At 45.3% G+C, this 27816-nt stretch overlaps 1 protein-coding gene across 3 annotated transcripts in view; it reads left to right on the plus strand.

The window, feature by feature from the left end:
- The window catches only part of NTN1 (netrin 1), an 87808-nt gene that overhangs the window by 47101 nt on the left and 12891 nt on the right, over positions 1 to 27816 (plus strand). For all 3 annotated transcript variants that reach the window (XM_040437522.1, XM_040437521.1, XM_040437523.1), the window contains one exon: positions 21178 to 21231. In XM_040437522.1, the coding sequence (XP_040293456.1) occupies positions 21178 to 21231 (54 nt within the window). The remainder of the gene's footprint in view (positions 1 to 21177; positions 21232 to 27816) is intronic.

A 27816-nucleotide genomic window follows, 5' to 3' on the forward strand; every position in this document is an offset into this window, starting at 1 on the left:
GATACAGCACCTAAGCATACGCTATCGCACCTGTCATAGGATTAGATACACAGCTCAGCATACGCTATCACACCTGTCATAGGATTAGATACACAGCTCAGCATACGCTATCACACCTGTCATAGGATTAGATACACACCTCAGCATACGCTATCACACCTGTCATAGGATTAGATACACACCTCAGCATACGCCATCACACCTGTCATAGAATTAGATACAGCACCTCGCATACGCTATCACACCTGTCATAGGATTAGATACAGCGCCTCAGCATACGCTATCACACCTGTCATAGGATTAGATACACAGCTCAGCATACACTATCACACCTGTCATAGGATTAGATACAGCACCTCAGCATACGCCATCACACCTGTCATAGGATTAGATACACAGCTCAGCATACGCTATCACACCTGTCATAGGATTAGATACAGAGCTCAGCATACGCTATCACACCTGTCATAGGATTAGATACAGCACCTCAGCATACACTATCACATCTGTCATAGGATTAGATACACAGCTCAGCATACGGTATCACACCTGTCATAGGATTAGATACAGCACCTCAGCATACGCTATCACACCTGTCATAGGATTAGATACAGCATCTCAGCATACGCTATCACACCTGTCATAGGATTAGATACAGAGCTCAGCATACACTATCACATCTGTCATAGGATTAGATACAGCATCTCAGCATACGCTATCACACCTGTCATAGGATTAGATACAGCACCTCAGCATACACTATCACATCTGTCATAGGATTAGATACAGCATCTCAGCATACGCTATCACACCTGTCATAGGATTAGATACAGAGCTCAGCATACGCTATCACACCTGTCATAGGATTAGATACAGCACCTCAGCATACACTATCACATCTGTCATAGGATTAGATACACAGCTCAGCATACGGTATCACACCTGTCATAGGATTAGATACAGCACCTCAGCATACGCTATCACACCTGTCATAGGATTAGATACAGCATCTCAGCATACGCTATCACACCTGTCATAGGATTAGATACAGAGCTCAGCATACACTATCACATCTGTCATAGGATTAGATACAGCATCTCAGCATACGCTATCACACCTGTCATAGGATTAGATACAGCACCTCAGCATACACTATCACATCTGTCATAGGATTAGATACAGCATCTCAGCATACGCTATCACACCTGTCATAGGATTAGATACAGAGCTCAGCATACACTATCACACCTGTCATAGGATTAGATACAGCACCTCAGCATACGCTATCACACCTGTCATAGGATTAGATACAGCATCTCAGCATACGCTATCACACCTGTCATAGGATTAGATACACACCTCAGCATACGCTATCACACCTGTCATAGGATTAGATACAGCACCTCAGCATACGCTATCACACCTGTCATAGGATTAGATACACAGCTCAGCATACGCTATCACACCTGTCATAGGATTAGATACACAGCTCAGCATACGCTATCACACCTGTCATAGGATTAGATACAGCACCTCAGCATACGCTATCACACCTGTCATAGGATTAGATACAGCACCTCAGCATACGCTATCACACCTGTCATAGGATTAGATACACAGCTCAGCATACGCTATCACACCTGTCATAGGATTAGATACACAGCTCAGCATACGCTATCACACCTGTCATAGGATTAGATACAGCACCTCAGCATACGCTATCACACCTGTCATAGGATTAGATACACAGCTCAGCATACGCTATCACACCTGTCATAGGATTAGATACACAGCTCAGCATACGCTATCACTTCTGTCATAGGATTAGATACACACCTCAGCATACGCTATCACACCTGTCATAGGATTAGATACAGCACCTCAGCATACGCTATCGCACCTGTCATAGGATTAGATACAGCACCTAAGCATACGCTATCACACCTGTCATAGGATTAGATACACAGCTCAGCATACGCTATCACACCTGTCATAGGATTAGATACACAGCTCAGCATACGCTATCACACCTGTCATAGGATTAGATACACAGCTCAGCATACGCTATCACACCTGTCATAGGATTAGATACACACCTCAACATACGCTATCACACCTGTCATAGGATTAGATACACAGCTCAGCATACGCTATCACACCTGTCATAGGATTAGATACACAGCTCAGCATACGCTATTACACCTGTCATAGGATTAGATACACAGCTCAGCATACGCTATCACACCTGTCATAGGATTAGATACAGCACCTCAGCATACGCTATCACACCTGTCATAGGATTAGATACACAGCTCAGCATACGCTATCACACCTGTCATAGGATTAGATACACAGCTCAGCATACGCTATCACACCTGTCATAGGATTAGATACACACCTCAGCATACGCTATCACACCTGTCATAGGATTAGATACACAGCTCAGCATACGTTATCACACCTGTCATAGGATTAGATACACAGCTCAGCATACGCTATCACACCTGTCATAGGATTAGATACACACCTCAGCATACGCTATCACACCTGTCATAGGATTAGATACACACCTCAGCATACGCTATCACACCTGTCATAGGATTAGATACACAGCTCAGCATACGCTATCACACCTGTCATAGGATTAGATACAGCACCTCAGCATACGCTATCACACCTGTCATAGGATTAGATACAGCACCTCAGCATACGCTATCACACCTGTCATAGGATTAGATACACAGCTCAGCATACGCTATCACACCTGTCATAGGATTAGATACACAGCTCAGCATACGCTATCACACCTGTCATAGGATTAGATACAGCACCTCAGCATACGCTATCACACCTGTCATAGGATTAGATACACAGCTCAGCATACGCTATCACACCTGTCATAGGATTAGATACACACCTCAGCATACGCTATCACACCTGTCATAGGATTAGATACACACCTCAGCATACGCTATCACACCTGTCATAGGATTAGATACACAGCTCAGCATACGCTATCACACCTGTCATAGGATTAGATACACACCTCAGCATACGCTATCACACCTGTCATAGGATTAGATACACAGCTCAGCATACGCTATCACACCTGTCATAGGATTAGATACACAGCTCAGCATACACTATCACACCTGTCATAGGATTAGATACACAGCTCAGCATACGCTATCACACCTGTCATAGGATTAGATACACAGCTCAGCATACGCTATCACACCTGTCATAGGATTAGATACAGCACCTCAGCATACGCTATCACACCTGTCATAGGATTAGATACAGCACCTCAGCATACGCTATCACACCTGTCATAGGATTAGATACACAGCTCAGCATACGCTATCACACCTGTCATAGGATTAGATACACAGCTCAGCATACGCTATCACACCTGTCATAGGATTAGATACACAGCTCAGCATACGCTATCACACCTGTCATAGGATTAGATACACAGCCCAGCATACGCTATCACACCTGTCATAGGATTAGATACACAGCTCAGCATACGCTATCACACCTGTCATAGGATTAGATACACAGCTCAGCATACGCTATCACACCTGTCATAGGATTAGATACAGCACCTCAGCATACGCTATCACACCTGTCATAGGATTAGATACAGCACCTCAGCATACGCTATCACACCTGTCATAGGATTAGATACAGCGCCTCAGCATACGCTATCGCACCTGTTATAGGATTAGATACACAGCTCAGCATACGCTATCACACCTGTCATAGGATTAGATACACAGCTCAGCATACACTATCACACCTGTCATAGGATTAGATACACAGCTCAGCATACGCTATCACACCTGTCATAGGATTAGATACAGCACCTCAGCATACGCTATCACACCTGTCATAGGATTAGATACACACCTCAGCATACGCTATCACACCTGTCATAGGATTAGATACACAGCTCAGCATACGCTATCACACCTGTCATAGGATTAGATACACAGCTCAGCATACGCTATCACACCTGTCATAGGATTAGATACACAGCTCAGCATACGCTATCACACCTGTTATAGGATTAGATACACAGCTCAGCATACGCTATCACACCTGTCATAGGATTAGATACAGCACCTCAGCATACGCTATCACACCTGTCATAGGATTAGATACAGCGCCTCAGCATACGCTATCGCACCTGTTATAGGATTAGATACACAGCTCAGCATACGCTATCACACCTGTCATAGGATTAGATACACAGCTCAGCATACACTATCACACCTGTCATAGGATTAGATACAGCACCTCAGCATACGCTATCGCACCTGTCATAGGATTAGATACACAGCTCAGCATACGCTATCACACCTGTCATAGGATTAGATACACAGCTCAGCATACGCTATCGCACCTGTCATAGGATTAGATACACACCTCAGCATACGCTATCGCACCTGTCATAGGATTAGATACACAGCTCAGCATACGCTATCACACCTGTCATAGGATTAGATACAGCACCTCAGCATACGCTATCACACCTGTCATAGGATTAGATACAGCACCTCAGCATACGCTATCACACCTGTCATAGGATTAGATACAGCATCTCAGCATACGCTATCACACCTGTCATAGGATTAGATACACAGCTCAGCATACGTTATCACACCTGTCATAGGATTAGATACAGAGCTCAGCATACGCTATCACACCTGTCATAGGATTAGATACACAGCTCAGCATACGCTATCACACCTGTCATAGGATTAGATACAGCACCTTAGCATACGCTATCACACCTGTCATAGGATTAGATACACAGCTCAGCATACGCTATCACACCTGTCATAGGATTAGATACACAGCTCAGCATACGCTATCACACCTGTCATAGGATTAGATACAGCACCTCAGCATACGCTATCACACCTGTCAAAGGATTAGATACAGCACCTCAGCATACGCTATCACACCTGTCATAGGATTAGATACAGCACCTCAGCATACGCTATCACACCTGTCATAGGATTAGATACACAGCTCAGCATACGCTATCACACCTGTCATAGGATTAGATACAGAGCTCAGCATACGCTATCACACCTGTCATAGGATTAGATACACAGCTCAGCATACGCTATCACACCTGTCATAGGATTAGATACAGCACCTCAGCATACGCTATCACACCTGTCAAAGGATTAGATACAGCACCTCAGCATACGCTATCACACCTGTCATAGGATTAGATACAGCACCTCAGCATACGCCATCACACCTGTCATAGGATTAGATACACAGCTCAGCATACGCTATCACACCTGTCATAGGATTAGATACACAGCTCAGCATACGCTATCACACCTGTCATAGGATTAGATACACAGCTCAGCATACGCTATCACACCTGTCATAGGATTAGATACACACCTCAGCATACGCTATCACACCTGTCAAAGGATTAGATACAGCACCTCAGCATACACTATCACACCTGTCATAGGATTAGATACACAGCTCAGCATACGCTATCACACCTGTCATAGGATTAGATACAGCACCTCAGCATACGCTATCACACATGTCATAGGATTAGATACAGCACCTCAGCATACACTATCACACCTGTCATAGGATTAGATACACAGCTCAGCATACGCTATCACACCTGTCATAGGATTAGATACACAGCTCAGCATACGCTATCACACCTGTCATAGGATTAGATACACAGCTCAGCATACGCTATCACACCTGTCATAGGATTAGATACACAGCTCAGCATACGCTATCACACCTGTCATAGGATTAGATACACAGCTCAGCATACGCTATCACACCTGTCATAGGATTAGATACACACCTCAGCATACGCTATCACACCTGTCAAAGGATTAGATACAGCACCTCAGCATACACTATCACACCTGTCATAGGATTAGATACACAGCTCAGCATACGCTATCACACCTGTCATAGGATTAGATACAGCACCTCAGCATACGCTATCACACATGTCATAGGATTAGATACAGCACCTCAGCATACACTATCACACCTGTCATAGGATTAGATACACACCTCAGCATACGCTATCACACCTGTCAAAGGATTAGATACAGCACCTCAGCATACGCTATCACACCTGTCATAGGATTAGATACACAGCTCAGCATACGCTATCACACCTGTCATAGGATTAGATACACAGCTCAGCATACGCTATCACACCTGTCATAGGATTAGATACAGAACCTCAGCATACGCTATCACACCTGTCATAGGATTAGATACAGCACCTCAGCATACGCTATCACACATGTCATAGGATTAGATACAGCACCTCAGCATACGCTATCACACCTGTCATAGGATTAGATACAGCACCTCAGCATACGCTATCACACATGTCATAGGATTAGATACAGCACCTCAGCATACGCTATCACACCTGTCATAGGATTAGATACAGCACCTCAGCATACGCCATCACACCTGTCATAGGATTAGATACAGCACCTCAGCATACGCTATCGCACCTGTCATAGGATTAGATACACAGCTCAGCATACGCTATCACACCTGTCATAGGATTAGATACACAGCTCAGCATACGCTATCACACCTGTCATAGGATTAGATACAGCGCCTCAGCATACGCTATCGCACCTGTCATAGGATTAGATACACAGCTCAGCATACGCTATCACACCTGTCATAGGATTAGATACAGCACCTCAGCATACGCTATCACACCTGTCATAGGATTAGATACACAGCTCAGCATACGCTATCACACCTGTCATAGGATTAGATACAGCACCTCAGCATACGCTATCACACCTGTCATAGGATTAGATACACACCTCAGCATACGCTATCACACCTGTCATAGGATTAGATACAGCGCCTCAGCATACGCTATCGCACCTGTCATAGGATTAGATACAGCACCTCAGCATACGCTATCACACCTGTCATAGGATTAGATACACAGCTCAGCATACGCTATCACACCTGTCATAGGATTAGATACAGCACCTCAGCATACGCTATCACACCTGTCATAGGATTAGATACAGCACCTCAGCATACGCTATCACACCTGTCATAGGATTAGATACAGCGCCTCAGCATACGCTATCGCACCTGTCATAGGATTAGATACAGCACCTCAGCATACGCTATCACACCTGTCATAGGATTAGATACACAGCTCAGCATACGCTATCACACCTGTCATAGGATTAGATACACACCTCAGAATACGCTATCACACCTGTCATAGGATTAGATACACAGCTCAGCATACGCTATCTCACCTGTCATAGGATTAGATACAGCACCTCAGCATACGCTATCACACCTGTCATAGGATTAGATACACAGCTCAGCATACGCTATCACACCTGTCATAGGATTAGATACAGCACCTCAGCATACGCTATCACACCTGTCATAGGATTAGATACAGCACCTCAGCATACGCTATCACACCTGTCATAGGATTAGATACACAGCTCAGCATACGCTATCACACATGTCATAGGATTAGATACAGCACCTTAGCATACGCTATCACACCTGTCATAGGATTAGATACAGCACCTCAGCATACGCTATCACACCTGTCATAGGATTAGATACAGCGCCTCAGCATACGCTATCGCACCTGTCATAGGATTAGATACACAGCTCAGCATACGCTATCGCACATGTCATAGGATTAGATACAGCACCTCAGCATACGCTATCACACCTGTCATAGGATTAGATACACAGCTCAGCATACGCTATCACACCTGTCATAGGATTAGATACAGCACCTCAGCATACGCTATCGCACCTTTCATAGGATTAGATACAGCACCTCAGCATACGCTATCACACATGTCATAGGATTAGATACAGCACCTCAGCATACGCTATCACACCTGTCATAGGATTAGATACAGCATCTCAGCATACGCTATCACACCTGTCATAGGATTAGATACACAGCTCAGCATACGCTATCGCACCTGTCATAGGATTAGATACACAGCTCAGCATACGCTATCACACCTGTCATAGGATTAGATACAGCACCTCAGCATACGCTATCACACCTGTCATAGGATTAGATACAGCACCTAAGCATACGCTATCGCACCTGTCATAGGATTAGATACACAGCTCAGCATACGCTATCACACCTGTCATAGGATTAGATACACACCTCAGCATACGCTATCACACCTGTCATAGGATTAGATACACACCTCAGCATACGCCATCACACCTGTCATAGAATTAGATACAGCACCTCGCATACGCTATCACACCTGTCATAGGATTAGATACAGCGCCTCAGCATACGCTATCACACCTGTCATAGGATTAGATACACAGCTCAGCATACACTATCACACCTGTCATAGGATTAGATACAGCACCTCAGCATACGCCATCACACCTGTCATAGGATTAGATACACAGCTCAGCATACGCTATCACACCTGTCATAGGATTAGATACAGAGCTCAGCATACGCTATCACACCTGTCATAGGATTAGATACAGCACCTCAGCATACACTATCACATCTGTCATAGGATTAGATACACAGCTCAGCATACGGTATCACACCTGTCATAGGATTAGATACAGCACCTCAGCATACGCTATCACACCTGTCATAGGATTAGATACAGCATCTCAGCATACGCTATCACACCTGTCATAGGATTAGATACAGAGCTCAGCATACGCTATCACACCTGTCATAGGATTAGATACAGCACCTCAGCATACACTATCACATCTGTCATAGGATTAGATACAGCATCTCAGCATACGCTATCACACCTGTCATAGGATTAGATACAGAGCTCAGCATACACTATCACACCTGTCATAGGATTAGATACAGCACCTCAGCATACGCTATCACACCTGTCATAGGATTAGATACAGCATCTCAGCATACGCTATCACACCTGTCATAGGATTAGATACACACCTCAGCATACGCTATCACACCTGTCATAGGATTAGATACAGCACCTCAGCATACGCTATCACACCTGTCATAGGATTAGATACACAGCTCAGCATACGCTATCACACCTGTCATAGGATTAGATACACAGCTCAGCATACGCTATCACACCTGTCATAGGATTAGATACAGCACCTCAGCATACGCTATCACACCTGTCATAGGATTAGATACAGCACCTCAGCATACGCTATCGCACCTGTCATAGGATTAGATACACAGCTCAGCATACGCTATCACACCTGTCATAGGATTAGATACACAGCTCAGCATACGCTATCACACCTGTCATAGGATTAGATACACACCTCAGCATACGCTATCACACCTGTCATAGGATTAGATACAGCACCTCAGCATACGCTATCGCACCTGTCATAGGATTAGATACAGCACCTAAGCATACGCTATCACACCTGTCATAGGATTAGATACACAGCTCAGCATACGCTATCACACCTGTCATAGGATTAGATACACAGCTCAGCATACGCTATCACACCTGTCATAGGATTAGATACACAGCTCAGCATACGCTATCACACCTGTCATAGGATTAGATACACACCTCAACATACGCTATCACACCTGTCATAGGATTAGATACACAGCTCAGCATACGCTATCACACCTGTCATAGGATTAGATACACAGCTCAGCATACGCTATTACACCTGTCATAGGATTAGATACACAGCTCAGCATACGCTATCACACCTGTCATAGGATTAGATACAGCACCTCAGCATACGCTATCACACCTGTCATAGGATTAGATACACAGCTCAGCATACGCTATCACACCTGTCATAGGATTAGATACACAGCTCAGCATACGCTATCACACCTGTCATAGGATTAGATACACACCTCAGCATACGCTATCACACCTGTCATAGGATTAGATACACAGCTCAGCATACGTTATCACACCTGTCATAGGATTAGATACACAGCTCAGCATACGCTATCACACCTGTCATAGGATTAGATACACACCTCAGCATACGCTATCACACCTGTCATAGGATTAGATACACACCTCAGCATACGCTATCACACCTGTCATAGGATTAGATACACAGCTCAGCATACGCTATCACACCTGTCATAGGATTAGATACAGCACCTCAGCATACGCTATCACACCTGTCATAGGATTAGATACAGCACCTCAGCATACGCTATCACACCTGTCATAGGATTAGATACACAGCTCAGCATACGCCATCACACCTGTCATAGGATTAGATACACAGCTCAGCATACGCTATCACACCTGTCATAGGATTAGATACACAGCTCAGCATACGCTATCACACCTGTCACAGGATTAGATACAGCACCTCAGCATACGCTATCACACCTGTCATAGGATTAGATACAGCACCTCAGCATACGCTATCACACATGTCATAGGATTAGATACAGCACCTCAGCATACGCTATCACACCTGTCATAGGATTAGATACAGCACCTCAGCATACGCTATCCCACCTGTCATAGGATTAGATACACAGCTCAGCATACGCTATCGCACCTGTCATAGGATTAGATACACACCTCAGCATACGCTATCGCACCTGTCATAGGATTAGATACACAGCTCAGCATACGCTATCGCACCTGTCATAGGATTAGATACACAGCTCAGCATACGCTATCACACCTGTCATAGGATTAGATACAGCACCTCAGCATACGCTATCACACCTGTCATAGGATTAGATACAGCAGCTCAGCATACGCTATCACACCTGTCACAGGATTAGATACAGCACCTCAGCATACGCTATCACACCTGTCATAGGATTAGATACAGCACCTCAGCATACGCTATCACACATGTCATAGGATTAGATACAGCACCTCAGCATACGCTATCACACCTGTCATAGGATTAGATACAGCACCTCAGCATACGCTATCACACCTGTCATAGGATTAGATACACATTTCAGCATACGCTATCACACCTGTCATAGGATTAGATACAGAGCTCAGCATACGCTATCACACCTGTCATAGGATTAGATACACACCTCAGCATACGCTATCACACCTGTCATAGGATTAGATACAGCACCTCAGCATACGCTATCACACCTGTCATAGGATTAGATACACACCTCAGCATACGCTATCACACCTGTCATAGGATTAGATACACACCTCAGCATACGCTATCACACCTGTCATAGGATTAGATACAGCACCTCAGCATACGCTATCACACCTGTCATAGGATTAGATACAGCACCTCAGCATACGCTATCACACCTGTCATAGGATTAGATACAGCACCTCAGCATACGCTATCACACCTGTCATAGGATTAGATACAGCACCTCAGCATACGCTATCACACCTGTCATAGGATTAGATACAGCACCTCAGCATACGCTATCACACCTGTCATAGGATTAGATACACACCTCAGCATACGCCATCACACCTGTCATAGGATTAGATACAGCACCTCAGCATACGCTATCACACCTGTCATAGGATTAGATACACAGCTCAGCATACGCTATCACACCTGTCATAGGATTAGATACACACCTCAGCATACGGTATCACACCTGTCATAGGATTAGATACAGCACCTCAGCATACGCTATCACACCTGTCATAGGATTAGATACAGCACCTCAGCATACGCTATCACACCTGTCATAGGATTAGATACAGCACCTCAGCATACGCTATCACACCTGTCATAGGATTAGATACACAGCTCAGCATACACTATCACACCTGTCATAGGATTAGATACACAGCTCAGCATACGCTATCACACCTGTCATAGGATTAGATACACAGCTCAGCATACGTTATCACACCTGTCATAGGATTAGATACAGCACCTCAGCATACGCTATCACACCTGTCATAGGATTAGATACAGCACCTCAGCATACGCTATCACACCTGTCATAGGATTAGATACACAGCTCAGCATACGCTTTTACACCTGTCATAGGATTAGATACACACCTCAGCATACGCTATCACACCTGTCATAGGATTAGATACAGCACCTCAGCATACGCTATCACACCTGTCATAGGATTAGATACACAGCTCAGCATACGCTTTTACACCTGTCATAGGATTAGATACACACCTCAGTATACGCTATCACACCTGTCATAGGATTAGATACAGCACCTCAGCATACGCTATCACACCTGTCATAGGATTAGATACACACCTCAGCATACGCTATCACACCTGTCATAGGATTAGATACACACCTCAGCATACGCTATCACACCTGTCATAGGATTAGATACAGCACCTCAGCATACGCTATCACACCTGTCATAGGATTAGATACAGCACCTCAGCATACGCTATCACACCTGTCATAGGATTAGATACACACCTCAGCATACGCTATCACACCTGTCATAGGATTAGATACACACCTCAGCATACGCTATCACACCTGTCATAGGATTAGATACAGCACCTCAGCATACGCTATCACACCTGTCATAGGATTAGATACAGCACCTCAGCATACGCTATCACACCTGTCATAGGATTAGATACACAGCTCAGCATACGCTATCACACCTGTCATAGGATTAGATACAGAGCTCAGCATACGCTATCACACCTGTCATAGGATTAGATACACAGCTCAGCATACGCTATCACACCTGTCATAGGATTAGATACAGCACCTCAGCATACGCTATCACACCTGTCAAAGGATTAGATACAGCACCTCAGCATACGCTATCACACCTGTCATAGGATTAGATACAGCACCTCAGCATACGCTATCACACCTGTCATAGGATTAGATACACAGCTCAGCATACGCTATCACACCTGTCATAGGATTAGATACACAGCTCAGCATACGCTATCACACCTGTCATAGGATTAGATACACAGCTCAGCATACGCTATCACACCTGTCATAGGATTAGATACACACCTCAGCATACGCTATCACACCTGTCAAAGGATTAGATACAGCACCTCAGCATACACTATCACACCTGTCATAGGATTAGATACACAGCTCAGCATACGCTATCACACCTGTCATAGGATTAGATACAGCACCTCAGCATACGCTATCACACATGTCATAGGATTAGATACAGCACCTCAGCATACACTATCACACCTGTCATAGGATTAGATACACACCTCAGCATACGCTATCACACCTGTCAAAGGATTAGATACAGCACCTCAGCATACGCTATCACACCTGTCATAGGATTAGATACACAGCTCAGCATACGCTATCACACCTGTCATAGGATTAGATACACAGCTCAGCATACGCTATCACACCTGTCATAGGATTAGATACAGCACCTCAGCATACGCTATCACACCTGTCATAGGATTAGATACAGCACCTCAGCATACGCTATCACACATGTCATAGGATTAGATACAGCACCTCAGCATACGCTATCACACCTGTCATAGGATTAGATACAGCACCTCAGCATACGCTATCACACCTGTCATAGGATTAGATACAGCACCTCAGCATACGCTATCACACCTGTCATAGGATTAGATACAGCACCTCAGCATACGCCATCACACCTGTCATAGGATTAGATACAGCACCTCAGCATACGCTATCGCACCTGTCATAGGATTAGATACACAGCTCAGCATACGCTATCACACCTGTCATAGGATTAGATACACAGCTCAGCATACGCTATCACACCTGTCATAGGATTAGATACAGCGCCTCAGCATACGCTATCGCACCTGTCATAGGATTAGATACACAGCTCAGCATACGCTATCACACCTGTCATAGGATTAGATACAGCACCTCAGCATACGCTATCACACCTGTCATAGGATTAGATACACAGCTCAGCATACGCTATCACACCTGTCATAGGATTAGATACAGCACCTCAGCATACGCTATCACACCTGTCATAGGATTAGATACACACCTCAGCATACGCTATCACACCTGTCATAGGATTAGATACAGCGCCTCAGCATACGCTATCGCACCTGTCATAGGATTAGATACAGCACCTCAGCATACGCTATCACACCTGTCATAGGATTAGATACACAGCTCAGCATACGCTATCACACCTGTCATAGGATTAGATACAGCACCTCAGCATACGCTATCACACCTGTCATAGGATTAGATACAGCACCTCAGCATACGCTATCACACCTGTCATAGGATTAGATACAGCGCCTCAGCATACGCTATCGCACCTGTCATAGGATTAGATACAGCACCTCAGCATACGCTATCACACCTGTCATAGGATTAGATACACAGCTCAGCATACGCTATCACACCTGTCATAGGATTAGATACACACCTCAGAATACGCTATCACACCTGTCATAGGATTAGATACACAGCTCAGCATACGCTATCTCACCTGTCATAGGATTAGATACAGCACCTCAGCATACGCTATCACACCTGTCATAGGATTAGATACACAGCTCAGCATACGCTATCACACCTGTCATAGGATTAGATACAGCACCTCAGCATACACTATCACACCTGTCATAGGATTAGATACAGCACCTCAGCATACGCTATCACACCTGTCATAGGATTAGATACACAGCTCAGCATACGCTATCACACATGTCATAGGATTAGATACAGCACCTTAGCATACGCTATCACACCTGTCATAGGATTAGATACAGCACCTCAGCATACGCTATCACACCTGTCATAGGATTAGATACAGCGCCTCAGCATACGCTATCGCACCTGTCATAGGATTAGATACACAGCTCAGCATACGCTATCGCACATGTCATAGGATTAGATACAGCACCTCAGCATACGCTATCACACCTGTCATAGGATTAGATACACAGCTCAGCATACGCTATCACACCTGTCATAGGATTAGATACAGCACCTCAGCATACGCTATCGCACCTTTCATAGGATTAGATACAGCACCTCAGCATACGCTATCACACATGTCATAGGATTAGATACAGCACCTCAGCATACGCTATCACACCTGTCATAGGATTAGATACAGCATCTCAGCATACGCTATCACACCTGTCATAGGATTAGATACACAGCTCAGCATACGCTATCGCACCTGTCATAGGATTAGATACACAGCTCAGCATACGCTATCACACCTGTCATAGGATTAGATACAGCACCTCAGCATACGCTATCACACCTGTCATAGGATTAGATACAGCACCTAAGCATACGCTATCGCACCTGTCATAGGATTAGATACACAGCTCAGCATACGCTATCACACCTGTCATAGGATTAGATACACAGCTCAGCATACGCTATCACACCTGTCATAGGATTAGATACACACCTCAGCATACGCTATCACACCTGTCATAGGATTAGATACACACCTCAGCATACGCCATCACACCTGTCATAGAATTAGATACAGCACCTCGCATACGCTATCACACCTGTCATAGGATTAGATACAGCGCCTCAGCATACGCTATCACACCTGTCATAGGATTAGATACACAGCTCAGCATACACTATCACACCTGTCATAGGATTAGATACAGCACCTCAGCATACGCCATCACACCTGTCATAGGATTAGATACACAGCTCAGCATACGCTATCACACCTGTCATAGGATTAGATACAGAGCTCAGCATACGCTATCACACCTGTCATAGGATTAGATACAGCACCTCAGCATACACTATCACATCTGTCATAGGATTAGATACACAGCTCAGCATACGGTATCACACCTGTCATAGGATTAGATACAGCACCTCAGCATACGCTATCACACCTGTCATAGGATTAGATACAGCATCTCAGCATACGCTATCACACCTGTCATAGGATTAGATACAGAGCTCAGCATACGCTATCACACCTGTCATAGGATTAGATACAGCACCTCAGCATACACTATCACATCTGTCATAGGATTAGATACAGCATCTCAGCATACGCTATCACACCTGTCATAGGATTAGATACAGAGCTCAGCATACACTATCACACCTGTCATAGGATTAGATACAGCACCTCAGCATACGCTATCACACCTGTCATAGGATTAGATACAGCATCTCAGCATACGCTATCACACCTGTCATAGGATTAGATACACACCTCAGCATACGCTATCACACCTGTCATAGGATTAGATACAGCACCTCAGCATACGCTATCACACCTGTCATAGGATTAGATACACAGCTCAGCATACGCTATCACACCTGTCATAGGATTAGATACAGCACCTCAGCATACGCTATCACACCTGTCATAGGATTAGATACAGCACCTCAGCATACGCTATCACACCTGTCATAGGATTAGATACACAGCTCAGCATACGCTATCACACCTGTCATAGGATTAGATACACAGCTCAGCATACGCTATCACACCTGTCATAGGATTAGATACACACCTCAGCATACGCTATCACACCTGTCATAGGATTAGATACAGCACCTCAGCATACGCTATCGCACCTGTCATAGGATTAGATACAGCACCTAAGCATACGCTATCACACCTGTCATAGGATTAGATACACAGCTCAGCATACGCTATCACACCTGTCATAGGATTAGATACACAGCTCAGCATACGCTATCACACCTGTCATAGGATTAGATACACAGCTCAGCATACGCTTTCACACCTGTCATAGGATTAGATACACAGCTCAGCATACGCTATCACACCTGTCATAGGATTAGATACACACCTCAACATACGCTATCACACCTGTCATAGGATTAGATACACAGCTCAGCATACGCTATCACACCTGTCATAGGATTAGATACACAGCTCAGCATACGCTATTACACCTGTCATAGGATTAGATACACAGCTCAGCATACGCTATCACACCTGTCATAGGATTAGATACAGCACCTCAGCATACGCTATCACACCTGTCATAGGATTAGATACACAGCTCAGCATACGCTATCACACCTGTCATAGGATTAGATACACAGCTCAGCATACGCTATCACACCTGTCATAGGATTAGATACACACCTCAGCATACGCTATCACACCTGTCATAGGATTAGATACACAGCTCAGCATACGTTATCACACCTGTCATAGGATTAGATACACAGCTCAGCATACGCTATCACACCTGTCATAGGATTAGATACACACCTCAGCATACGCTATCACACCTGTCATAGGATTAGATACACACCTCAGCATACGCTATCACACCTGTCATAGGATTAGATACACAGCTCAGCATACGCTATCACACCTGTCATAGGATTAGATACACAGCTCAGCATACGCTATCACACCTGTCATAGGATTAGATACAGCACCTCAGCATACGCTATCACACCTGTCATAGGATTAGATACACAGCTCAGCATACGCTATCACACCTGTCATAGGATTAGATACACAGCTCAGCATACGCTATCACACCTGTCATAGGATTAGATACACAGCTCAGCATACGCTATCACACCTGTCACAGGATTAGATACAGCACCTCAGCATACGCTATCACACCTGTCATAGGATTAGATACAGCACCTCAGCATACGCTATCACACATGTCATAGGATTAGATACAGCACCTCAGCATACGCTATCACACCTGTCATAGGATTAGATACAGCACCTCAGCATACGCTATCCCACCTGTCATAGGATTAGATACACAGCTCAGCATACGCTATCGCACCTGTCATAGGATTAGATACACACCTCAGCATACGCTATCGCACCTGTCATAGGATTAGATACACAGCTCAGCATACGCTATCGCACCTGTCATAGGATTAGATACACAGCTCAGCATACGCTATCACACCTGTCATAGGATTAGATACAGCACCTCAGCATACGCTATCACACCTGTCATAGGATTAGATACAGCAGCTCAGCATACGCTATCACACCTGTCACAGGATTAGATACAGCACCTCAGCATACGCTATCACACCTGTCATAGGATTAGATACAGCACCTCAGCATACGCTATCACACATGTCATAGGATTAGATACAGCACCTCAGCATACGCTATCACACCTGTCATAGGATTAGATACAGCACCTCAGCATACGCTATCACACCTGTCATAGGATTAGATACACATTTCAGCATACGCTATCACACCTGTCATAGGATTAGATACAGAGCTCAGCATACGCTATCACACCTGTCATAGGATTAGATACACAGCTCAGCATACGCTATCACACCTGTCATAGGATTAGATACACACCTCAGCATACGCTATCACACCTGTCATAGGATTAGATACAGCACCTCAGCATACGCTATCACACCTGTCATAGGATTAGATACACACCTCAGCATACGCTATCACACCTGTCATAGGATTAGATACACACCTCAGCATACGCTATCACACCTGTCATAGGATTAGATACAGCACCTCAGCATACGCTATCACACCTGTCATAGGATTAGATACAGCACCTCAGCATACGCTATCACACCTGTCATAGGATTAGATACAGCACCTCAGCATACGCTATCACACCTGTCATAGGATTAGATACAGCACCTCAGCATACGCTATCACACCTGTCATAGGATTAGATACAGCACCTCAGCATACGCTATCACACCTGTCATAGGATTAGATACACACCTCAGCATACGCCATCACACCTGTCATAGGATTAGATACAGCACCTCAGCATACGCTATCACACCTGTCATAGGATTAGATACACAGCTCAGCATACGCTATCACACCTGTCATAGGATTAGATACACACCTCAGCATACGGTATCACACCTGTCATAGGATTAGATACAGCACCTCAGCATACGCTATCACACCTGTCATAGGATTAGATACAGCACCTCAGCATACGCTATCACACCTGTCATAGGATTAGATACAGCACCTCAGCATACGCTATCACACCTGTCATAGGATTAGATACACAGCTCAGCATACACTATCACACCTGTCATAGGATTAGATACACAGCTCAGCATACGCTATCACACCTGTCATAGGATTAGATACACAGCTCAGCATACGTTATCACACCTGTCATAGGATTAGATACAGCACCTCAGCATACGCTATCACACCTGTCATAGGATTAGATACAGCACCTCAGCATACGCTATCACACCTGTCATAGGATTAGATACACAGCTCAGCATACGCTTTTACACCTGTCATAGGATTAGATACACACCTCAGCATACGCTATCACACCTGTCATAGGATTAGATACAGCACCTCAGCATACGCTATCACACCTGTCATAGGATTAGATACACACCTCAGCATACGCTATCACACCTGTCATAGGATTAGATACACACCTCAGCATACGCTATCACACCTGTCATAGGATTAGATACAGCACCTCAGCATACGCTATCACACCTGTCATAGGATTAGATACAGCACCTCAGCATACGCTATCACACTTGATAGATTTAGATACTGTTTAGCAGACAGTATCACACATGATAGGATTAGATACACCAGCTAAGTAGACAGTATCACACATGATGGGTTTAGATACAGCAGCTCACCAGGCAGTATCAAACAGTATACGATTAGATACACCAGCTCAGCAGACTACATCACACATGATAGGTTTAGATACACCAGCTGAGCAGCCAGTATCACACATTATAGGATTAGATACAGCAACTTAGCATACACTATCACACTTGATAGATTTAGATACACTGTTTAGCAGACAGTATCACACATGGTAGGATTAGATACACTGCTCAGCAGACAGTATCACACATGATAGGCTTAGATACACAGCTTAGCAGACAGTATCACACATGATAGGCTTAGATACACAGCTCAGCAGACAGTATCACACATGATAGGATTAGATACAGGGCTCAGCAGACAGTATCACACATGATAGGATTAGATACACAGCTCCGCAGACAGTATCACACATGATAGGATTAGATACACAGCTCCGCAGACAGTATCACACATGATAGGATTAGATACACAGCTCAGCAGACAGTATCACACATGATAGTCATTAGACACACCAGCGTAGCGGACAGGATCACACAAATGGCTTAGATACACCAGCTCAGCAGACATAATTGGATTAGATACAACAGCACTGTGAGGGTCTGTTCAGACAGAGGATTTCAGGGCAGATTTGGTGGCAAAAACTGTGCCAAATCTGAAACGCTCTCCTATTGTTTTCAATGGGCTGAGGGCTTTTGCAAGCCCACGCCAAGAATATACAAGTCCGTTTTTGGCGTGGTTACCGTTCGGACCCTCGCACAACCGCAGTGGGAGCCTGCTCATGGTTTAGTTCTATTCGGTGGGTCTAAACCTAGATTGGGTCCACATGAAATCTCACAGCAGAAACCGCTGTGCTGCGGTCTCTTCCATGGGATACACAGCGGGTCTTGTTGCGGACAATATCCTCTGTGTGAATATAACCTGATGGGTACTGGCCCAGCCAACACAATGATGGCCGCCTCCAGCATCATTAGGGAGAGGTCCATGTGAAGCTGAATACTTGGTTCTGCTCCTTCAACGAGCAGATGTCCTTAACAATCAGGAGGCGACCGCTACGGATACTGCGGGAACCACCCGTCACCGCTATAACCACAGCAGACCCCGACATTACACCGCTCTACTGGTTATACAGTTCAATCATTGTACAGTGAAAAGTTCTGCGTCACGTTCAAGAAAGAGCGCTGTAAGAATGTTCACATTCACTGACAGCAAGCAAACTTGTGAGGAACGGAAACCCAGAGATTGTCAGAACTTCTCATTATACAATGAATGCGCTTCCTCCATAGTAATCCGGGAAAAGTCGGGAAAGACTTCACGACGCTCGGCCTACTCCCGATGTTACCTTCTCCTTATACCCCGGTATAAGTCTCCCTCCCCGCCCCCTCTATGTCCTGTAATCCCCCTGTGTCCTGACGTTTTACTCTACCCCTGCTTCCATTAATGCTGCCCGCCAGTAGAGAGCGCCCCGCCTCGCTTCCGTAGACGTGCACGTATTTGTAGGGAAGACTAACCCTGACACTTAGAGAACTGCATTGTCCCTGTGCCATAAGGAGATGCTAATCATCTTGTCTTTCTTCTTCTCTCTCCCGGACGCACAGAGATACCAGTAGCTCCTCCCACGACGGCGGCGAGCAGCACAGAAGAACCGGGCGGTAAGTTCTGCACTTTTCAGGGTGGACGATCGGAAATCCGCTTTTCGATAAAGGACGATTGAATCATCTGTCGGCCGGATGGCTGGTTTTCTGCACGTGGAATTTTTCCTTTTTTTAGCCGCCATATTGGATTGTGTGCCTGAGACCCTGCGAGAGGCGCAGACGACATTTTTTTTTTTTTTACGTTGCTCGTAGGGCTTTTAATTCTGTTTCCTATCACAAAGAGCCAGGTGATAGCATTTGCCCGGTCACGCTCGTAGTCAGGCATATTTTTAGAAATTACAAAGTCAGCCGCTTCTGTAATTGCCGTGAAATATTTTTCATGTGTAGAATCGGGGGAAAAGTGGATTTTTGAATCAATTTCAGGTAAATATTTTGTTAATCGCATAAGCTCAATTACAGAAGAATTTGTATGTAAACACGGCCTGCGGCGGGGAGGGGGGCTGCTAGGCCTCAAGCCTGTCATCAAGGTTGTGGAGTGAGGGTCACGGAGGTTTCTCTTAAGTCACGCCCCAAACATTTCAGAGTTGTTATTGTTATACACTAAAAAGGTAAAAAAGAAAGCTTGTTGTGCACTATGTATTGTATAGCTCAGCAACATGGAAGATTCTTTACTGTAAGAGCAGTGAGACTGGAGCTCCCTGCCAGAGGAAGGCGACCACTGGCACCCCACCATCATAAGTATCTGGGTGTCATGGGATCATGGGAATTGGGGTGACTTGAGTCCACTGAGTGAATACATGATAAGTATCTGTTTGGTGGGGGTCCAACCACTGGCTCCTCCATGACCATAAGTATCTGTTTGGTGGGGGTCCAACCACCCGCATCCCCATGAATATAAATATCTAGTGGGTGTCCAACCACCGGCACCCCCACAGTCATGGGAATGGGGGGCCCTAAGTCCACCGAGTGAATACATGATAAGTATCTGGTGGGTGTCCAACCACTGACACCTCCACGACCATAAGTATCTGTTTTGGGGGTCCAAACACTGGCACCCCCATGATCATAGGTATCTGTTTGGTGGAGACCCAACCACCATCACCTACTAGATCATAAGTATCTGTTTGGTGGGGGTCCAACCATCAGCATCCCTACAGTCCTGGGAATGGGGGAGCCCTGAGTCCACCGAGTGAATACATGATAATTATCTGATGGGTGGGGGTCCAAACACTGGGACCCCCATGATCATAACTATCTGTTTGGTGGGGGTCCAACCATCAGCACCCCTACAATCATGGGAATGGGGGGCCCTTAGTCCACCGAGTAAATACATGATAAGTATCTGATTGGTGGGGGTCCAACCATCAGCACCCACACAATCATGAGAACGGGGAGCTTTGAGTCCACCTGGTGAATGAAGCGATGGTCAAGCGTGTGCACTGCCCCATAGCTATCTCCTATCCTAGGACAACCCCTTCAAGTGTGCCATATCATGTTAATGTTTCACCACCATACAGTGCATAAATAATGCCGCCATACAGTGAGTACATACCATACAAAGCATACATAAGACTATGGATATGCATAGTGCTCAAATAATAAATCTTTACATACAAAAACCAGGCACACCATTTACTGAACCTAGTAACCTGAGGGCATGTGGGTGGGTGACTCCTGGCATGTCTGTACTGTGCTGAGCAGCTAGATATGGCATTGTTTCATGGTCTGGTCCCCTCCCAGACCCTCCATCCTGGACACCGGGGCAGGAGATCCCGCGGTTCATGAGCGGACCAGCTGCCATGTGTGGTGTAGAGGCGGTATATAATGCTGTTTTGAATTGCTGTTCATGTTGGGACCTGCCTGATAAGGTTCAGCAGCCCCTCGTCATACACAGCAGCCTCCTGACACTGAGGAGAAACACGTGGATTAGCTGACAATGAAAGGAGACATTAAGAAGCTGTCTCGGTGGAGATGGCGGTGTGACAGCCTGCAGCTAATGGACCGCAGGTAACACCAATAAACAATGGATCGATTCTGTGCAATCCTGACACAACGGGGGAAAAATTCATGTACTGCCCCTAAGACCTGCCGTCCGACCCCCAACTGCTTCTTCATGTCACCAGTCATCAGATGTATACAGCTCGTCCCATCCAGAGTACCCTCCATGTGCCTGGGATCTAGAGAGGTATACCCCAACTCAACAGGCAGTATCACACATGACAGGATTAGATTCACAGATCAGAAGACAGTATCACAGATTAGATACACAGCTCAGAAGACAGTATCACATGTGACAGGATTAGATATATAAATCAGAAGACAGTATCACACATGATAGGATTAGATACACAGCTCAGAAGACAGTATCACACAGGATAGGATTGGATACACAGCTCAGCAGGTAGTATCACACATGATAGGATTAGATACACAGCTCAGCAGACAGTATCAAATGTGATAGAATTAGATAGTATCACACATGATGGGATTAGATACACTAGATGAGCAGACAGTATCACACATGGTAGGATTAGGTACAACACCTCAGCAGACAGTATCACACATGATAGGATTAGATACACAGCTCATAATACTGTATCACACATGATAGGCTTAGATACAAAGCTCAGCAGACAGTATTACATATGATAAGATTAGATACAGATGCTCAGCAGACAGTATCACACATGATAGGCTTAGATACACAGCTCAGTATGTGATAGGATTAGATACAGAGGCTCAGTATGTGATAGGATTAGATACTCAGTAGGCAATAATTCATTCAGCAGACAGTATCACAAGACAGGCTTAGATGTAGGTAGTATCACACATGATAGGATTACATACAGCAGACAGTATCACACACAGTACGGTTAGATACATCAGCTCAGGAGACAGTATAACACATAATAGGATTAGATACACCAGTTTAACAGACAGCTATCACAGTATAGGCTTAGATACACCGTTTCAGCAGACCATATCACACTAAAGTGCAGCAAGTTTAGTAAAGCCGCTCAAGATCCAACAGATCGGAAATGGGCGGCAGTGAAGGTGTAATGAGCTGACCCTGTGAGATCCCTGCCTGTGTGTATAATGGAGGGACGCACCACGTCCAGGCAGTAACATGGCAGCGACACTTCTCCTGTACAACAGTCTTCATGTTAATCCATGAAACATCTCGGAGGATTAGAGACACAGTCCGGAGCTCAGCACTGATTGACGCCTGCATGCGGAGGGTGATGTGGCCTTAGGCGCTTGTATGATCGGGGAATGTGCCTAACTATCTAAACCTACCGCCATTAATCCACGACACTGTCAACAAGAGGTGCCTGTCAGGGCTGCCGCAGAACGAGCAGCCGGGGCCATGTCACTACCATGTAATAGTCCGCTCAGGGGTCCAGAAACAGCGCCCCACCTGTCCGTGGGTTGTGTCTGGTATTGCAAATCTGCAAATTCTATTGAAGTGAATGAGACAAAGCTGCCATACCACACGCCACCTGTGGGCAAGTGAGGCGCTGTTTTTCGAAGAATGCAACCATGTTTTCCTAATGCTAGACAGCCTTCAAAATGGAGCTTGCAGTGATTGTCACTCTTTGTCGCCCCTGTCATGCTGCGCCTGCGTCCTCCCTGTAAGTAAGTCCACCGGGCTGACTTTTCGCCAGCCTTACTTTTTCGTACATTACTGTTAGATTTGCCTCTTTCCACGGACTGTCGCGGGCTCCTCAGTTTTTGATGGAGGCAGATAACGTCTGATCCATGCCGCAGGCTGCCTCCTCATCCCGTGTGGAGTGTGGGTTCGCGACGAGCTCTTTTCTTGGCAGAGGTTGTAGGATTCCATTGAGTATTCGTAATTCTCTCTCCGCTTGCATTTCATTACATTCAATTACTTGCTCGGTGCAGGGCCGGAGCTCGGTGTAAGCGCCTGAGAATGCCTTCAGAAGAACGTCCTGATTGCTCTCGCTCACAGCTCTGCTACTCTGTATGTGTGCGCTGTGCAACCCTGCGGCTCACTGAGGCTTTGTAGTGCGACACAAGTAACCAGGGGCGGATTTGGCTTTTCTGGGGCCCGAAAGCATAGTTAAGTTTGGTGGCCCCCATTGCACTGTGAGGCTCTGCACCGCTTAGCTCTGCCCCATTGCTCCACTTACAGTTGTGTTCAAAATAATAGCAGTGTGTTTAAAAAAAAGTGAATAAAGCTCAAAATCCTTCTAACAGCTTTTATTTCTATCCACACAAATGCATTGGGAACACTACACATTCTATTCCAAATCAAAACATGAAGAAAAATATATCAAATTTGTGTTGTTCCTCTAAAAAAAATTGAAGAAAGGTGAATATTAGACTGTTCAAAAAAATAGCAGTGTTTGTATTCTTCTTTACAAACATTCACTATATAAACTGAAAAATGTTTGAAGATTTTGCTTTCCTTTGAATCCCTTCACTAATACTTAGTTGTATAACCGCTGTTTCTGAGAACTGCTGGACGTCTGTGTTGCTCGGAGTCACCACCTTCTGCCCCTGTGAACAGGTATTCCAGCCCAGGATGATTGGACCACATTCCACAGTTCTTCTCTATTTCTTGGTTTTGCCTCAGAAACTGCATTTACGATGTCACCCCACAAGTTTTCTATTGGATTAAGATCCGGGGATTGGGCTGACCGCTCCATAACGTCAATCTTGTTGGTCTGGAACCAAGATGTTGCACGTTTACTGGTGTGTTTGGGGTCGTTGTCTTGTTGGACACCCATTTCAAGGGCATTTCCTCTTCAGCATAAGGCAGCCTGACCTCTTCAAGTATTCTGATGTATTCAAACTGATCCATGATCCCTGGTATGTGATAAATAGGCCCAACACCGTAGTATGAGAAACATCCCCATATCATGATGCTTGTCCACCATGCTTCACTCTCTTCACAGTGCACTGGGGCTGAATTCAGTGTTTGGGGGTCATCTGACAAACTGAGTCCTTGCCATTTTGGCTATTCTTCTATCCATTCGAATGGTAATTTTTCGCTTTCTTCCACATCTTTCAGGTTTTTATTGCCATTTTAAAGCATTTGCGATCATTTTAGCCGAGCAGCCTATCATTTTCTGGACTTCTTTATATGTTTTTCCCTCTCCTATCAACTTTTTAATCAAGGTACGCTGTTCTTCTGAACAATGTCTGGAACGACCCATTTTCCTCAGAATTTCAGAGAGAAATGCACTGTAACCAGCATGTACAACATTTGCTGCCTTCCTTCCATAAATAAGGGCAATAATTGCCACCTGTTTTTCAAAGAATGAATGACCTCACTCATTGAACTCCACACTGCTATTATTTTGAACATGCCCCTTTCAATAAGTGATTGAATTTCAGAGAATCAGCAGCATGCATGTCATGACTGTTGGGTTTCTATTACTCTACTACACCTGCTAGTAAATTATTTGCCATGTAGAAATATAATTTCTACCAAAAACAGTGATTGATCAGGTTAAGTATATCTGACCTATTATTTTGAACACAACTGTATCTCTGCCCTATTGCACCGCTTAGCTGTTCCTTGTTGCACCTCTTGGCTCTGTCCCGTTTCACCGCTTAGCTCTGCCCCTTTCCACCGCTTAGCTCTGCCCCCTTGCACCGCTTAGCTCTGCCCCTTTCACCACTTAGCTCTGCCCAGTTGCACCGCCTAGCTCTGCCCCGTTGCACCAGTTAGCTCTGCCCCGTTGCACCGCTTAGCTCTGCCCAGTTGCACCGCTTAGCTCTGCCCCGTTGCACCGCTTATCTCTGCCCCTTTCACCACTTAGCTCTGCCCAGTTGCACCGCCTAGCTCTGCCCCGTTGCACCGCTTAGCTCTGCCCCGTTGCACCGCTTAGCTCTGCCCAGTTGCACCGCTTAGCTCTGCCCCGTTGCACCGCTTATCTCTGCCCCTTTCACCACTTAGCTCTGCCCAGTTGCACCGCTTAGCTCTGCCCAGTTGCACCGCTTATGTCTGCCCCGTTGCACCGCTTAGCTCTGCCCAGTTGCACCGCTTAGCTCTGCCCCGTTGCACCGCTTAGCTCTGCCCCGTTGCACCACTTATGTCTGCCCCGTTGCACCGCTTAGCTCTGCCCAGTTGCACCGCTTAGCTCTGCCCAGTTGCACCGCTTAGCTTTTCCCTGTCTAAACATTTCAGCGATCACCGTGAAACGGCTGATCAGATCAGATCTCTTCAAAGCACATCTCCTAATGTGAGCAGGACTGTGCTGCCAACAGTAGCAACTAGAGATGAGCGAACTTCTGTTTTAAGTTCGGCGTCTAAAGTTCGGCTTCCGGTTAGCGGAGGATCCCGATATGGATTCCGAATTCCGTTGTGGTCCGTGGTAGCGGAATCAATAATGGTCATTATTGATTCCGCTACCACGGACCACAACGGAATTCGGAATCCATATCGGGATCCTCCGCTAACCGGAAGCCGAACTTTAGACGCCGAACTTAAAACAGAAGTTCGCTCATCTCTAGTAGCAACCCAAAAGGGCATGAACTGCGGTATTACAGACCCCTCTTCCTCCTTTCATTTTACACTGGCACTTTCAACTAGCGCCGATCAGTTCTCGCTTTAGCTCTTGCCTAATTTTAAATTTACGAAAGATCTTATCATTTTATCTGAATCGCTCCACA

This window comes from Bufo bufo, chromosome 6 (genome assembly GCF_905171765.1).
Source record: "Bufo bufo chromosome 6, aBufBuf1.1, whole genome shotgun sequence".
In the NCBI taxonomy this organism is placed as follows: Eukaryota; Metazoa; Chordata; class Amphibia; order Anura; family Bufonidae; genus Bufo; species Bufo bufo.